Here is an 18,060-nt window from a genome sequence, read left to right as displayed (position 1 = left end):
TCTCTTTTCTTCCTATTGCTTTTAAAGTTAGTACTTTAACAGTTAAAATAAGGTAAAATGAGGCACACATTTCTAAGCATGATCAATTTATTAGTAAAGTGTGAATTTACCAATAAATAGGATCTCAGCTTCCTCAGCAAAACTAAGACAACCCCCCAAATGTGGGAGACAGTTCTCTTTTATAGTTTTTTTTTGGGTAGTACAGAGCAAAGAACAGAAATTCATAAGTGGGAAACAAGTTATGATTACAAGAGCTCAGCATCACAAATGGCGAAATGAATATGAATGGTTACAGAGCTGAGGCACGGGGGACAATAAGATTGTTTGGAAACTGGGAATGAGGGGCTAGCAACAACCCCCCCTTTTTCCCCTCCTGTGACTAACGAATGTTCATTGTTTGAGTCCACCCGAAAGATTACAGTGGACCAGACAACTTTAGAGAGCAAAGCAGACATCCTTGAAGGATAGCTTGGTGGTGTAAAAATACTAGACCAGACTAGTGTCCACCTGCATCCCCCAAGGAAAACAGATTTCCTTGAGGCAAGGATAGAACAGTGATTAGCAAGAGAACTGGATTTTTTAAGCCCAATTCATTGCAGCCCCGCTGAATTTCTGAACTAAGTACAGAGACAAGAACCATGATTTAGGCAGTTACAGTACAAAAATCAATGAACCATAAAAGAGGATCAATTAAAAGATACCAAATCTATCTGATTATTTCAGTACCCCGGCATCACACTTGTCAGTCAGGTCTCCAATTACTCTATATTCCCCGAGTGCATCTCTTGTATCTCTATCCTTTCCTACCATAGGCTGGGCAAGATGCTCCAGTGATCAGCCCAGCAGGCATGTCCCAGCCATGGGCAAGATCAAGGCTGAGCTAACTGTTAACTGAGCCAAAGAACTCCGATAGCATTCTGAGCTTTAAGACATTATCCAGAGCAAAAAGTCAGCAAACTATGGCCAGAGGGCCAAATTCCATCTGCCAAGAGAGCTAAGAATTGTTTTTACATTTTTAAATACAGCAAAACTTTTATTAAAAATGTAAAAACTATTCTTGGCTGAAGAGTCTCAGGAGAGCCTGTAGGGTCTAGACCTCTAGCCTAGACTCATTTTTATGAGAAAATTCAGATTCAGATGGGAAATGTTGCTTGCCCAGTCACCAAAAGAATAAGTTACTAAGAGAGCCAGGGTCCCATCCCAAACCTTTTAGCAGAAAACCCATGGAAGCAGCATCTTGTCTGGCTTAAGTTTTGATTGATGAGTGAAGTTCAGCTCCAACTTGTACTTTTATTTATGACTCAACGGAAAGGTATATATTAAGCACTTCATCTCAGCTTCTACTTGTGCATTTATTTAGGAATTACTGAAAAAAAAAAAAAAACACGTACTGTGCTTTAAAAAAGCAGCCTGTGCCTGCTCTCAGGGTGCTCGCCTTCTAATATGGTGACTTATATGGAGAGGGGAATGCCAAACTCATTTTATCTGTCAGGTAGCACTTGTAGCTTTCTTAAATACCTTCTATCTTTCACCCAATTTTAATGTAGGTCTGTGCTGCCTGGCTTGCTGGGGTGAAGACCCCACCCTGTATTGTTACATAGGACGGAGCTGAAGCATCCTTGGGGCAGCCAAGGGGGAGCGCTGTGCGCATGCGCACACTCGCGTCGCGGCTGTACCTGGGTCTCCTTTCCTCGTCCCATCCCCTCCCCACTTGGGGACACAGGGGTGAGCGCAGAGGCCGGAGGGAGATCGACTAGAGCACCGCCCCCCACCCTCACTTACCCAGGCCACCTCTTTCCCCCCGCTGGGCCCAGGGCCAGGCACCGAGGCCGCCCATCCCCGCGGCTTCCTACAAGTGTCCAAAGAAACTCAACCATTGAAAGGAAAACAAGAAAGCCCCGAGGGAGAGTTCTCCGCAGGGCAGCCAGAGGGAAGCGGGAGGGAGGGTACGGACGGCAGCCGTCACCCCTCGCCCTCTCCTCTGGCAGTCACAGCGCCTCGAGTGGTGGCAGCGCCTGTTGAAGCCGTTGGGTCCGTTAGTCTGGACGCACGCGCGCGAAACAGCGTGCGCGCGCCCGGAGGTGTGCGCGTGCGCCCCAGCCTCCGCCCTTTTCGACTGCCTCCGAGAGAGCCGTGCCCGCGCGCGTGCGTCCAAGCCCGCTTCCTCTCCCGTGCAGGCGTACGAACGGGCGTGCGTGCGTGCGTACGTACGCTTCGCCTCCAGGCTCCGCCCCCTCCCGCCTTGCGTCACAGACGCGTCCCGCCTGCCAGTCAGTCAGGGAAGCAGGCAGACGGAATCCGGGGGTCTGTGAATCGCTGCGCTCTCCGCACTCCGAGGCCTCGCCGAACCCGCCGAAGACATTTCTCTCCAGACGCGGGGGCCAGCCGCCGACATGTGAGTGACGCGCCGTGGGGCCGGATCGAGCGGGGCTTCGGTCCGGGTGGGGTGTGGCGGAGCTCCGCGTCTGCTGCCGGGCCCGCCCCGCGCCGGGGCGTGTCCCCTCAGTGTGACGGGGGGCGGGGGTGCCCCACCAGGGGTGCGGGGGACGCCCCGGCCCAGGCCGCAGCCGAGAAGCGTTTGTTCTTCCACTGCGATGTGCCGGACTCCGTGCTAAGCACCGGGGATACCGATAGAGATAGGCCCTGCCCTCGAGGAGCTTCCAGTCTAATAGGGGAAACGAGCAAACCTCTGCGGCCAAACCCGCCGTATACGGGATAAATAGGAACTAAGGAAGGCCCCAGAGCGAAGACGGGCTGGGGGAGACTTCCTGGAGGAGGCGCGGCTTTAGTTGGGCCTTGAGGGGTGGTGGTTCCTGCCCGGGCGGATGGCCCCTACCCCACCCCCAGCCTGCCAGACTGAGGCGGTCTCACTGTCTCTGACTCCCCAGACCCGAGTCATGCCGAGAGAGGACTCTCCGTGCCCCCCCTCTTTCCTCCCCGGCCCCCCCACACCCCACCCTTTCCGTTTCTGAAGGGTCGGGCTTGCTGTTGGTCTCTGCCGTGTGCAGAACAGCAATAATAATGATGACGGTCATTAAAAAATAGCTGCCGTTTACGTAGCGTGTTGGAAGCGCTTTCTACGCATGATCCACTTTGAAACTCAGAACAACCCTGTGTGGGCTGGGAACTGAGGTATTATTATGTATACCCATTTTACAGAGGAGGAAACTGAGGCTCAGAGAGGTTAAGTGTCTTGTCAGGGCTACTAGTAGGGGTGGAAGACGTAAGAAAGACATAAGGTTCCCGATTCCAGGCTGGAGCACTACTGCGTACATGAGTGTGTAAAGGAACATTTAGGGTCCTTGCCTCCACTGGAGTCATCGTAGATAGCTTTAGGGGGAAGTCGGATCATCAACATTTATCGCATAGTAACCAAGCTTCTTAGGGTATTTGGAATTACTTTCTTGTTTAGCTTTTGTGGAACATTTCTCCCTCCAGTCAGAGCGTATGCCTTTGGGATTGTTCACTTTTTCTTCTTGAAGGAATTTGGCTTAGGATTTTAAGGTACCTTTTGTGATTGCACTTTAAAATGTGACCTTTTAACTGCATATTTCCTGAGCTTACCCAAGATTTTGCCAAGAATCACATCTGGCACCCCGTAGGGCTGAAGTTTGTGGAATGAAAGGAGGCAGTTGTCCCGTGGGAGCTAGAATCAGAGCAGTCTGCTTGCTTCTCAGGAAAGAAAATGCATTCTGCCAGAACAGAGTAATAATAGATGCTAGCATTTATACAGCACCTACTGTGTGCCAGGCACGTGTTTTTTATAATTACAAATACTATCTCACTTGATGCTCACCACCTCCTTGAGAAGTAAATGCTATTTATTATTAGTCCCATTTTGCAATTGAGGAAATTGAGATAAGCAGAGGTGAAGTAACTCACCCAAGGTCAAACAGTGAGTATCTGAGGCTGAAATCAAACTCAGGTTTTCCTATCTCCATGCCCAGCCCTCTATCCATTTCACCACCTTAGGTGCCCCATAATAAGTACTACTGTGTTGTTGTTCAGTCATGTCAGACTCTTCATGAGCCCATTTTGGGGACTTCTTGGCAAAAATACTGGAGTAGTTTGCCATTTCCTTCTCTAGCTCATTTTACAAATGAGGAAACTAAGGCAAACAGGGTGAAGTGACTCACCCAGGGTCACACAGCTAGGAAGCATCTGGGGCTGGATTTGAACTCAGGTTTTCCTGACTCCAGGCATGGCACTTTATCCATCGCACCATATAGCTGCTCACCAATATGTTCAAAATAATGTTAAGCATTATGGATGATACAAAGAATTACAAGACAGTCTCTGCTTTCAAAGAATTTAAATTCCAGTTGGGAAAACATTGCAAAAATAACCTTACATGTCATCGTTTGACTAAGTATCAACTAACTAATAAAAGCATCTATTCTGAGTTGGAATGGTCAAGGAATACTATTACCTTCAAAGCAGCGCTCTAGTGTCTCTTTTTAGTAGAAAACTTCCCTGATTCTGTCCCTCCCCATTATTGGCAATGTCTTCCTTTTGCAGTTACTTTATATCACCCTCTACATACTTGTGTTTATTTGTGTGTGTGATGTCTCTCTACCTCCAGTAGAACAGTAGAAGCTTCTTGAAGGTGGGTACTGTTAAATTTTTCTTGGCTTTGCAGACCTAGGGAGGGCCTTAGCTCAGGTGCTTTACAGACACAGAGTAGAAACTTAATAAACACCTGTTGAATTGAACTCATGAGAAAAATAAGATTTGATCTTGGCCTTGAAGGATAGGTTAATTCAAAGCTAATGATCACTGCCCCAGTTATTTCTTCGTTTACCTACTATTTAGTGATAGAGTGATTTTAATAATGCTCCTTCCTGAAAATTCAGAAGCAACAAGAAAAAATAATTATAGTAAATGAACTCAGCTATTTCCTTACTGGGGATGAGGCAAAGGGGTAGTCCACAGCTTAACTATGAAAATACCCTGAACTGATAAGAATTGATTTTCTTGTTCAAAACTAAACTCATTATCTTTCCCTATGCCATATTCTGGTGATTTTATCTTTACAATGTCTCTCTGAACATGCCCCCATCTCTCCTATGACGCTGCTACTGTTGTGGTGCAGGCCCTCATTACCTCACGCCTACACTATTGTAATAGCCTTCTGGTTGACATCCCTCCCTCCAGACTATCCTCCCCTCAGCTGTCAGTAACCATGTCACTTCTCTTCAGTAAACTCCAGTGGTTACCTATTGTCTCTAGGATCAAATATGAAATCCACTGCCTGGCTTTTAAAGCTCTTCATAACCTAGATCCTTCTTACCTTTCCAGCCTAACGTTTACATACTCTATAATCCAGTGACACTGACCTCCTCCTTCTTCCTTGAATAAGACTATTTCCCAAGTCCATGCCTTTCCACTGACTGTTCTTCATTTTCACTGACTGTTCCCCATGCCTGGCAGTCTTATTTCCTCATGTCCACTCCATGTCTGGCTTACTTCAAATCTCAGCTAAAAGGCTCCCTTCTACAAGAATCCTTTACCAGACCACCTTAATCTTAGTGCCTTAACTGTCAGTATCTTATTTGTACATAATTGTTCACTTATCAGCTTAGCTGAAGAGCACCTTGAGGACAGATGCTGCTTTTTGCCTTTCTTTGTATCCCCAGCACTTAGCACAGTGCCCAGCACCAGTAGGTGCTTAATAAGTTCTTATTGACTTGACTTAAAAGACTAGGTACCCTGCCTCTGACACTAGCTGACCACTGATGAATCACCTCTGTCTCCTAAGCCCAATTTCCTCATTTGCAAAAAAAGAGGAGAATACCTTTAGGTAGTACCTACTTACTCCATTGGGTTGTTGTAAGGATCAGTTAAAATAATGTATAGCAGAGTATTTGCAAACCTCAAAGTATCATCTAAATGTCAGCTACTATTGTATTTAAGAAATGATATAAGCTTCTAAAAAGAGGAAGTTAAAAGCAGCGTATCTTAGGGCTGTCTAAAACATGGGCTGTGCACCCCCATGCAGCCCACCTGTGTCCACCACAAGCACAGAAATCAACACAAATGCTTTAGTTAAAGCATTTATGTCAATTTCCATGCCTGTAGTAAACACAGGTGGGCCACATAAAATCGCACTGCAGGCTGCACTTTGGACAGCCCTGTCTTAGATCATGGTACAGTGGAGAATATGTTGAATCCAGTCTATCTCTACTGGAGGATTTAATTCAGAGTATCTTGGAAGTGCTGGGAAATTTCAAAGGAAGTAAAAGACTTTAGGAGAAGCTCACTATATCACTATCAGAAAGATTATGTTTAAAAGAAAAAATTAGGGAAGCTATTGTTCCATTGTAGTTCCTCTTTGCTGTGTTGTGCTAGGAGGTCAGAAGATCTTAGTTTAGATTTTGCACTGTATATTGCCATAGGCTGGAACCAATTACTGTATTTTACTTAATCATAACTTTGAATAGCATGAAGTCAACTATATGCAGCCACTTCAGGGAATTCATTTTTTGTACTAGTTGGGGCCAAACTATGTTCTCAGATATGAATTAGATATTCTCAGCTATAAATTTCTTTAGAAAATGTGTTATAATTTGCTAATGGTTATAATTTTGTATGTTACAGGTCAACAAGTGGGCCTTCTGCTTCTGCTGCTGCCTCTGGCAGTAATCGCCGTCTTCAGCAGGCACAAAATCAAGTAGATGAGGTATGGTTTAGGGACGTTGTAAACCTATAACTTCTAACTACAGAGATGGGAAAGGTTAGTCATTAACTATAAACTGTGAGCACTCTGGACTTGAATTGAGAAGTATAATACAAAAAGACCATAGATGTCTGCCACCTTGGGTCCTAACAGCTCTGATATGGGTAGAAGTCAGACACTCCCTAATTAGAATGAATACTCGTACGGCCATAAATTAAACACTTTAAAAAAAATTCCCTGAGAGCTGCCTGCCAGATTGTGCCATGCCCACTAGAGTACCGTAAAGATCAGGTTTATAGATATCATAGACACTTTCAACCTTCTGCCATTTCTGTGGACACACATGTTATTTCTCAAGTACACACTGTCAGTCAATCAGTAAACATTTATTAAGTGCCTGCTATGTGCCAGACACTATGCTAAATGCTAGGGATACAAAAAGTGGCAAAAGGAGCCCTCAGGGAATTTGCATTCTAATGAGGGAGGCAACATGCAAACAAATATACATAGATATGTAATATGATTGTATATAATAATATACAAATATATAAAATATAAATTTTTCCCAGTGTAATAGAACAATCAAAATTGATTAGATAACTCTCCCTTTAGCTTGATAGTATTACCATCCCAAGTTTTTAAAAAGTCGTTTTGACAATGTTCTTGACCGTGTTTAAAGGTAGACAACATTGAACCCATCTGTGCAAAGTAACGTGCATCTGTGGAGCCACTGAGCTATGGGACCTATTTATTTGTGTGTACCTGGAGCTATATAGCACACATCGCAGGGGCTGGGGCCAGGGTGGGTATAATGCTAACTAGTTACAAAAAGTTCTAGAAAAGATAGTTGCTTATTGTTCAACACCGATAGAAGCAGCATGGTGTAGTGGGAAGTGTGTTGGGCCTGGAGTTGGGAGAAGCCTGGCTTTGGATCCTGCTTCAGGCACTAGGCATTACATGACCACGCTGAATTCCTTCCACCTCTTGGAGCCTCAGTTTGCTCAACTGTAAAATGGCATGGTTTGTGAAGATCGTATGACCTGTGCTAGTGAAGATACCAGTTATTAAAGTTTTCAGAATCTTTCACGTTTGATCCATCGAAATAACAACCCTTACATTGTATTTAGAATCAGGAAGTTAGAATCATAGCTATTTTTTTATAAGCTGCCTGCAGGGAGAGTTTCAGGCCTTTGTAGGACCAAGAACACTGATAAATGAACAAGGTCAAACAACTTAGTTGCTGCATAAATTACACAAGGGAATTATTTTCTGTTAAATACCTGCAGGGGGGAATATTACAATACAGATTAGAAAACAGCATTTTTTTCAAGATCCTCTGGATATTTACAAAACAAAATATGACACATTTCGAGTTTGAATTGCCGCAACTATAGGAATAAGCAGCTTTTGGTTCATGGATAGGGGAGCTGCTCCCTTCCCATCTCTGTTGCATGTATATACTTCAGCTGATCACGTTTTAAGCCTATTCATTTATTTCCGCTATACTGACTACTTTTATAAAGTCTTAGATAAACCTGTTTGGTAAAATACAACTCAGTAAACATGGTAATAGAAGGTTTGATGGTCTTCTATGAAATTCATTCTGAAAAGTCACAGTTTCGTTCTCAGAAATGCTTTGTGATTATGTCCTACCACTATTCTTTTCTGATGATGACATTGTAATTGTTCTTTGCTTTGGAAATTTAGTTCGGGCTTTTTGCCAAAAGTAACAGATTTTTCCTGAAAAAAATAATTGGGGAGGGTAAATGCACCAGTTGATGTCATTGGGAAATTCTGTTCAGTCTCTTTATTTAACTTCTGTGAACCTCTTGGTTTAGGTAGTGGACATTATGCGAGTCAATGTGGACAAAGTTCTAGAGCGAGATCAGAAACTTTCTGAGCTGGATGATCGCGCTGATGCCCTGCAAGCAGGGGCTTCCCAGTTTGAGACAAGTGCGGCGAAATTAAAGAGGAAGTACTGGTGGAAGAATTGCAAGGTAAAGTTCAACCCCTTAGACAGCTTTTCTCTGCACAGATCCTGTCCTTCACTCAGGGCAAATGGGTCCTGGAAAGCTCTTCCTAAATACAAAGTTCTCCAGGTATGTGACCATCATGAATCTAGTGGTCCAGAAAAGAAGGCTTCCATTGCCTCCCAGGCCAAAAGCATTTGTAGAGTGCCCATAAGTCCCAAAAATGAGTTTCATGAGCTACATGGAATCATGGAAAGTACAGTGGGTTTGGAGTCAAAAGGTCCTGCTGGATTACCCAGGGACCTTGGACAAAATGACTTCTTGAACCTTGCTTTCCTCATCTGTAAAATCAGGGGGTTAGAATAGAGGATCACTGAAGTCTATTCCAGCTCAAAGTCCTATGGTCCTCAGAGTGTTTAAAGGTAGTATAATTTAGCACAGGACTGGAAAAGTCATAGATGTAGGCTCAAGTCCTGCCTCCAGAATGCCTGTAAGCAATTCACAGAACCTCTTTGAGCCTCAGTCTCCTGATCTGTTAAAAAAGGCAGGAGGAGTTGGATTAGATCACATGTAACATTGCTTCCATCTTTTTTTTTATAGCACTGTGAACTTTCCCTCTCAGCTTCACGGGGTTGTTGAGAGAAGTGTTTTGTACATTTTAAAGTGCTATATAAATGTTAAACACCACTGTTTTTTTCTGCCCCTCCATACTAACAAGAATTCCCCAGAGTCTGTGACAAGCTTATGCGGAGCAGGGTATCCAAAGCCAAGCACAGAATTCAGAGAATCTCTGGCAGAACTATGGGCACAGTATATATAGCCCACGTCAGGGAAGGAATGGTCGGTCTACCACAGAACAGACCCACAGCAAGCTTGGCAGAAGATTAGGAAGTAGCCACGAAATGATAGTGGTCAAAGAAGACTAATGCACTTTTTACAGAATTATCAAATGTGCCCTTACAAGATTTGCAGTCCTTTTTGTCTGTTTGCTTGGTGTTTGGAAAGTTTTCGCCTAGTTGGAGTAATAATCCTTTCCTCACGTGGAAAACCCAAGAATATAAGTCTTTTGGTACCCAAAGGGATACTAAGTATATTAGAACGAGCTCCCAACTAACTTAGAAGTCCAGAGTCCATTTATCAGGAATGCTTGAAAATCCTCTATTTCATTGAAAGGCCATTTTTCCCCATGAAGAATTATACTCAGTTTTTCTAGATAGGTGGTTGTTGGTTATAATCCTGCCTCCTTTGTCCTCTCATATACCATATTCCAAGCCCTATTATCCTTTAGCGTAGAAGCTGCTAAATCTTGTGTTATGACTGGCTCCAGGATACTTGAATTGTTTCTTCCTGGCTGCATGCAATGTTTTCTCCTTGACCTGGGAACTCTGGAATTTGGCTATAATATTCCTGGGATTTTTTCAGGAAGTGACTGGTAGATTGTTTCAATTTCTGTCATATCTTCTAGTTCCAGGATATCAAGGCATTTTTCTTTGATAATTTCTTGAAATATGATGTCTAGGTTCCATTTTTGGTCATTGCTTTCAGGTAGTCTGGTAGTTCTTAAATTGTCTCTCCTCGATCTATTTTCCAGGTCAATTGTTTTTCCAATGAGATATACTTAATGTTTTCTTCTATTTTTTTTCATTCTTTTGACTTTGTTTTATTGTTTCTTGATGTCTCGTGGAGTTATTAGCTTTCTTAATTTCTTTTCCAATGAGTAGAACAATCTAAATTTGTCTCTTATCAGGATATTTCACTATTGTATGGTATTCTTCAGTAAGCAGGATAATCTACACATTTGAAGATGTGGAATGGAATATGTTTTATTACAGATGTGGGCGATACTAATTACCGTTGTGATTGTGATCATCATCATCATCATTGGTGAGTGCATGTGCTATAAACAAAGTGAAAAAATACTCTTTAAAGTGTTACTTTTAGGTTTAGATAAGGTGTCCCAAAAGTTTTAATTCAGTTTTAAGCTATTAAAGCTTATGAGTCTTTTTCTTCTTTTCCTTCTCTTCCCTCTTCTCTCTGTCCCCTCTTCCCTCTCTTTCTTCTCTCTCCCTCCTTCTCTCTCTCACTCCTCTCTTTTCTCTCTCCTCTTTCTCTTTTCTCTTCCCTCCTCCCTTGCTCTTCTCTTTATTTCTTCTCTCCTCTCCTTTTTTCCTCTCTCATCTCATTTCCTCTAGCAATGTTTAATCATATGATTGTGCTATTATTATTATATAATTAAATTTGATTTATTCTTTTAGCTAAATCTTATTTCATGACTTCAGTCAATCCCTGATCTCTTCAATGTGGGTATTCTCTTTTATCTGCTTCTAACAGAGCACTACCTGCTTCTGAATGTTTACGTTAAAGCTGATCTCCTTCCTCTAACTGACAGAGTCCATTGTCATTTTTAGCCCAGTAGTTGGAAATTGTTTAGAGAAGTATGTCTCCCAGGGACTATTTGTTCTACAGTTGTTAGTAAGTGCCTCCTTTGGAAAGAATGTGATGTGAATGGAGACTTCTTTTTTTTTTTTTTCCTGGAAAATCCCTAGCTCTACATAAAGTGTAGATAAACCAGTTAGGGCATCTCCAAAATGGAATTTTCATGAACTGTTGCCAAAAATTTATTTAGGCCAAAGTATTAATTTTATATCAAAATTATGAATTTGAATTCACATCTAAAATGTTATTTTTTTTCTTCCTTCTATCCCTTCTCCTTGTTTATTAGTGTGGAGTGTTTCTTCATGAACAGCCAGTGAAGCTCAGGCCTGCGGTTTGAGAAACGTCGTCAAGTCTTTTGACTTAAGCCTGCTGTATTATCAAATTTACGTACTGTTATGTATAAAACAAAATTATTTTTGTTGGTTAATGTAAAGTTCGATTTATAGGAAATTGCTTTTTTAATATATATAATGCATATATATATATATATACACACACACACATCTATACATATTATACTCCTAATTAGAAATGTCAGTAGCCCAGCTCACATTCTGTACAGTGCCTTGATAAACTTCCATGTGAGCCGATGAAGAAGACTTCTTAAGTTCTAGAGTTTCATGACTTAGATGGAATGTTGCCATTGACTTTCTAGAAACAGGGTTAAAAAAATACTTGTTCAAGCCTGCTTTCCTCTAAGCGTGAATTTCATATTTTCTAATCCACATTTTAAACCAGTGAATAATCAGATGTACAATATGTGCCTTCCTGAAAGAAAACTACACTACTGCTTAGCACAAATCTGCCACGTTGAACAGGCTGTGCCTTATTTTGATATTTTTCTGATGCCTTATAAAATAACCCACTATCCTTTGTAAACACTACTGAGTGTTTTTCATTGTATTTCACGTCAGACAGTGATAAAATGTGATGGTGTGATTCACCTTTAAAACATTGACAAGAGGACCTCTGGGTCATTGGTGATGATGTGTAAGATGTACTGTGGATAGTACCAAAATTTCTATTTTTGCCAAAACATTAAATGCCGGTAAATATTCTCAGCCTGTTCCAGTTAAGGCATGTTTGCCATAGCTTAAGAAAGTGCCAAATGGAAGTCAAAGTTCCAGGAGAATTAGAATATTGACAGTGCTTTTAAACTTTGTATTGCCTCACAAAACCTTTTCCTTCTTTGAAGTACTTTAGTTACTGTGTTTCTGCTTGTGCTTTTCCCTAAGAAGCCAAATCAGAAGTGAAGTGGAAGCTCTCCACTCCTCTGTACCTCCACCATGTACTCCATCTTCATTGTTTTATCTGGTATGATAAATGCAGTATGAACAACCGCCTTTGACGTTGCTAAGAATTATGTGTGAAACAACTTTGTGGCACCACGTGAGACTATGACTTTGACTGATCGTTCTTGGCCCCAGTTACAGTTGGTTGTACATTTTTGTTATTATTTGAAGTTCTCCCTCCATTTCCCAAATCAGACTTCTAAATTTTCCTTTCGTGTTACCCTGGCCAGTGGCACTTTTTACATGGGAGAGATGCACAGGAAATTGGAATTTTTTCGTGTGACCAATTGTGTGTCCAAAGGGTTACTTTGGAAATAGCTAGTGTTATTTATTTATTTATTAGTTATTTCAGATTTCACCCATCTCACATCCATCAGTTACTTTTCTAAAATATACTAAGTCTCTTTCTGTGTCAGAACACATGATCTGAACAGGGAATTATATGGATAGACAAAATAGCCACAGGAGATCTTAGGGCAAAATTGAGATCTCGTCATAATGTTACTCATTGGTCTGAAATTGCGATTCAGTTTGTTGCATATAACATAACAAAACTTGTGACATAAAGGGCAAATGAGAGTTGCGTTGAGTTTTCTTAACTTCTGTTCCTCTGCTATCTCTGAAATGTTTTTATGTAGAAACAGCTTGTGCTTTGTACAGCCCTAGCGGGAAAGCAGCTGCCCATTTACCAAGTATCACCAATACCTTTGCAGACACTGCCCTGTCTGGTTGTAACTCGAACACTTTGGTGCTCCTTATTTTGCCTTGGCATCTAACCCCATTTAACCCACCAGTTACTGCCTTAAACCAAGAATGCTTTGCTTGTTTCTGACCATGTGTTTAAACTGGGGCCCTCCCCTAATGGAATGTGCTGAATAAAATGTTTATGGATGTAATGCTTGTCCTTGTATTCTCTGCAAGATTGTAAACTGGAGTTTTCGTGCAAGGGGCACATCCCAGAATTGGCATTCACCCTCTCCCTTCCATTACCATCTCCTGCTCCCCATTGTCTGTTTCTACATTGAGCATCATGAAATTAATCATTTCTCCCTTTTCACACTCAAGTTTATAGACCCAAGTGATCCCCATACAAAAACTCAGCAAATCAGCATTTTAGAGTTAGAAGGAACCTCCAGAGGCAGCTAGTCAGTCCATAAACTGAAAAAGAATCCCTGCTACATGTCCAACATCTGGTCACCCAGCCTCTGCTTGAAGACTTCCCATGAGGGGGAACCCAGGATACTTTGGCATCGCTCTGATTGTTAGGAAATGTTTCCTTAAATGGGGCCTAAATTTGCCACTTGGCAAATTCTGTCCATCACTCCTGGTTCTGGCCCGTAATCCCTCTTCCACATTGCCTGTCATACAGTTGAACCCAGCTGCCATATCCCAGTGGAGCCATTGCTTCAACAGAGCTAAGCATTACCATTTCCTTCAGCTGATTCTATACGATACGAACTCAGGCCTTTTGAGACATTCTGGTTGCCTTTTTCTGGCTGTAGTCCAACTTGATAAAGTGTCCTTCAACTGTGGCATCCAGAGCTGAACATGATGCTCCAGGTTGGGTGTCGCTAGGGGCAGGGGGTACAGAATAAGCATTTATTAAGCAGCTATGTGCCATAAGCTTGGCGGAGCACTTTTTACAAATAATCACATACAGTTGAGAAAACTGAGGCAAACAGGTTAAGTGACTTGCCATGGGTCACATAGCTAGTGTTAGATTTTAATTCTGAGCTTCCTGACTGGGCCCTGTGCTCTATGTTAGGGCAGAATACAGAGAATCTGTCACCCTAATCTTGAAAGCTAGGCCTCTCTGTGGGTATTAAAGTCATTCAATAAAAGATTTAGTGCAAGAAATTTGCTTACGTTCCCTGTAATCTCCCTTAGCATCAAAAAAAGAGTGCCAAATATTTCTCAAGTTCGCTTGGAAAATGAAATCCTGATAATTGTGTGTAATCTTTGTATGCCTAATTGTTCCTTTTCTCCCATGTCTTCTCAGGGCTTGAGTTAATCCCTATGTTGAGGGTTTCCAATGTATATCTCCATCGCACTCACTTCACCCAAACACTAGTCCTCTGTCTCCCAACTGATCCATTGTATGTTTCTCTTTGGATGTCATGCCATCACCTCAACGCGTTCTGGCCAAATACTTTCTCTCCCACCCCAAAATGTCTCCTGCGTCTCCCTGGTCTCTGTTACATTAACATGCCCAGAAGTCCCCTGTGCCAAAAACCTTGGTGTTTTGCATTGGCCCCTCTTGTTCATCTGTGACTTCCCATCAGTGCACCAAGTGTGATTGCTCTGATTTGAGAAGTCTCCAATCTGTAACTTCCTCTCCATCCCCAATGCTACTACTCTAAATAAAGGGTTTCAGTGCTTCACTGATAGATTATTGCAACAGCCTGTCTTCGGGATTCCTTAGCTGCCCTCTCCTCACTTGCATTTATCCTACATCCTAAACAATGTTTTTATTTGTTGCTCTTTCTTGCAAAAACCTCATGACTCTTACCATCAAGTATGACCCTAGTCATCAAAAGACAAAAGTGGAAGAGAGGGACTACAGATAGAAACTAATAAACTTCAGTTACATAATTGGGGGCTTTTTTTAAGTATGTAGATTACATGTAACAAAGTAGTTACAAAATTGCCCAGATTTCAACCTCTTTAATCTTTCATTTTCTTCTATGTATTTTTGGTTGTTTTGTTGATGCTCCTTTTTGCATCTCTATTACTCCCCACTAATTCACTTCTCTCTGAATAAAATCTTCCCCCCTCCTCCCACTTCACCATAACAAATAGTCAAATAAAAGAAATCAACAGATTGGCCTTGACTAAAAGAAAAGATGGCAGCAAGGTGGAAAGCGCTGGGCCTGGGGTAGGAAGACTCATCTTCCTAAGTTCAAATCTGGCCTCGGACACTAGCTGTGTGACTCTGGGCAAGTCACTTGACCTTGTTTGTCTCAGATTCCTCATCTGTAAAATGAGCGGGAGAAGAAAATGGCAAACCACTCCAGCATCTCTACCAAGAAAACCCCAAATGGGGTCACGAAGAACTGAACATGACTGAACAACAAAATGAAAAGATATCTCATGTTCTATACCTCTACCATCCCCTCTCTGTCAAGAAGCAGGAGGCATGCTTCTTTATCAGTCTTGTAAAGTCTTATTTTTCATCTGCATTCATCACTGAGGTCACTGCATTCATCAAGTTAGGAAGTCTTTCAAAGTTGTTTTCCCTGACATTATTGTGATGATTTGTGTAAACTGTTGAACTAGTTGCTCTACAAAGCCTTTCATGATGTGGCCCAACCCTACCTCTCCTATTCTGCCTCATTCGGGTCAGACTTATTATCTCACAAAGATGCTATACTCCTTCCAACCTCCATGATTTTGTTCACATGCTCTATTACTCCCCACTAATTCACTTCTCTCTGAATAAAATCTTCTCCCTGCTCCCACTTTACCATAACAAATAGTCAAATGAAAGAAATTGTAAGATTGGCCTTGACTAAAAGAAAAGGTGGCAGCAAGGTGGTGAGTGCTGGGCCTGGAGTAGGAAGGCCCTTCCTATACCCTCCCTTCTAACAAACATCGGATTGAGAGCCTAATGGATGAATTAACAGGAACAGGGAGGCTGTAAAAAAAAAAAAGTGCTGCTTTGAGGAGATGACAGTGAGTTAAATTAGATGACAATATATCCATTTGCGATCTCCAATGGGCAGCTGGAGATATGAGCAAGGAAATAGATATGTAAGAGTCATCCACATAGAAGTAGTAATTAAAGCTGACAAAATAGATGTTTTCTAAGAGAGAAAATGTATACAAAGAGGGACAGGCCTGAGATTTATTCAGCACACTTCAGAGGAGAAAGAGGAACCTGCTAAATAAGTAGAAAAAAGGCAGCAGAAAGAAATAGGATGTTGCAGATGCTAAGTTTCAAGCCAGGAAGTGTCAAAGGCAAAGGGCAGCTAAGTGGTGCAATGGTTATAGTGCCATGCCTGGAGTCAGAAAGACTCATCTTCCTGAGTTCAAATCCAGCCTCAGACACTTCCTAGCTGTGTCATCCTGGGCAAGTCACTTAACTATTTGCCTCAGTTTCCTCATCTGTAAAATGAGCCGGAGAAGGAAATGGCAAACCACTCCAGTGTCTTTGCCAAGAAAACCCCAAATGGGGTCATGAAGAGCCAGACATGACTGAAACAACTGAACAAGAAGTCAAATGCAAACCTCCCACCTCTGAGCATTTTCTCTGGCTATCCCTCATGCCTGGAATACTCTCCCTCCTTATCTGTCTCTTGGCTTCCCTGGGTTCAAGTCACAGCTAAAATCTTGCTTTCTATAAGAAGCCTTTCCCCATCCCCCTTACGTTCTAGTGCCTTCTATTGATTATCTCCAATTTATCCTATCTATAGCTTGTTTGTACATAGTTTTTGCATAATGTCTCCCCTTACGAGAAGGGACTGGTTTTTTTTTCCTATCTTTGTATTTTCATTGCTTAGCACAGTGCCTGGCATAGCATAGGTACTTAATAAATGTTTATTGACTGCCTGATGAAGGAGAATTAAGATGGAGAAAAATCCATTAGATTTGGCAATAAGATCTTAAAGTTATAGAATCTCAGAGTGGAGTAGCCTTTCCAATAAGATCAGAGGTAAAAACACAGATGTGAATTTTCACCACTATTTAACATAGCCCTAGATATTCTGGATGTAGCAATAAAACTATAAAGTAACTCTAGTATCGTTGGTATGGCACTAAATCTATAAATTAATTTAGTATAATTTTAGTTGTACAGTATAGTAGTTTAATTTTATTGATATTCAATCATGAACAATTGATATTTCTCCAATGTCTTCCTTTATTTCTCTAATGAGTTTTTTTGTGGTTGTATTCATACAAGATGTCCCCAAAGTAAAGACTTTGGACTAAGACTCTGAGGGACACACTTTAAGTTTAAATATCTTGGTAGGTGAACTCCCAGTTATTTACAATATCTTGCAATTATTTTGAATGGGCCTTCTTTTTTCTAGCTCTTCCTACTTGGTTCTGTTAATTAATATTCAGAAAGGCAGATGATTTTACAGCTTTTTTTATATTCTACTTTACTGAATTTATTGCTGCAATTAATTTTTAGTTTGGATTGCTAGAGTTCTTTAAGTAGGCCACTATATTATCTATAGTAATGATGGAAATTTTGTGTCTTCTTTGCCTATGTTTATCTCTCCCAATTTATTTTTCTTGTTTTATTGCTACATCTAGAATGTCTAGAGCTATGTTAAATGGTGGTGAAAATTCACATCTGTGTTTTTACCTCTGATCTTATTGGAAAGGCTACTCCACTCTGAGATTCTATAACTTTAAGATCTTATTGCCAAATCTAATGGATTTTTCTCCATCTTAATTCTCCTTCATCAGGCAGTCAATAAACATTTATTAAGTACCTATGCTATGCCAGGCACTGTGCTAAACAATGAAAATACAAAGATAGGGAAAAAAACCAGAAAACAAGGGCTGTTGTCCTTTGTCCCCGAGGAGGATCAAAATGACATTACTATGTTAGAATCAAGTTACAGTGTGCCCAGCTGTGGTTGATCATACCAATATGAGCTCTACCACCGATCAGGTACAAATAATCCATGTGAACATTTGGGGTGGATTCTCTAAATTTTCACCTCTCACATTTCTT

At 41.6% G+C, this 18,060-nt stretch overlaps 1 protein-coding gene across 1 annotated transcript; it reads left to right on the top strand.

Moving 5' to 3' along the window:
* The first annotated feature begins 1,653 nt into the window (after nt 1-1,653).
* Nucleotides 1,654-13,270, top strand: VAMP3 (vesicle associated membrane protein 3). The gene is made up of 5 exons (XM_036745329.1): nt 1,654-2,395; nt 6,598-6,679; nt 8,515-8,673; nt 10,479-10,530; nt 11,369-13,270. Coding segments are annotated over exons 1-5 (315 nt in total). The 5' UTR covers nt 1,654-2,393; the 3' UTR covers nt 11,389-13,270.
* Nucleotides 13,271-18,060: the final 4,790 nt, after the last annotated feature.

The sequence above is a fragment of the Trichosurus vulpecula genome, chromosome 2, assembly GCF_011100635.1.
Source record: "Trichosurus vulpecula isolate mTriVul1 chromosome 2, mTriVul1.pri, whole genome shotgun sequence".
Taxonomy (NCBI): Eukaryota; Metazoa; Chordata; class Mammalia; order Diprotodontia; family Phalangeridae; genus Trichosurus; species Trichosurus vulpecula.
The sequence above is the reverse complement of the archived record's forward strand: the minus strand, read 5'-3'. Positions and strand labels throughout refer to the sequence as shown.

What these genes read in the sequence shown, in the direction of transcription:
- VAMP3 (XM_036745329.1), top strand. An exon ending in CACAAAATCAAGTAGATGAG is followed by an intron (nt 6,680 to 8,514) that starts GTATGGTTTAGG and finishes CTCTTGGTTTAG; the next exon opens with GTAGTGGACATTATGCGAGT. An exon ending in GATCATCATCATCATCATTG is followed by an intron (nt 10,531 to 11,368) that starts GTGAGTGCATGT and finishes CTTGTTTATTAG; the next exon opens with TGTGGAGTGTTTCTTCATGA.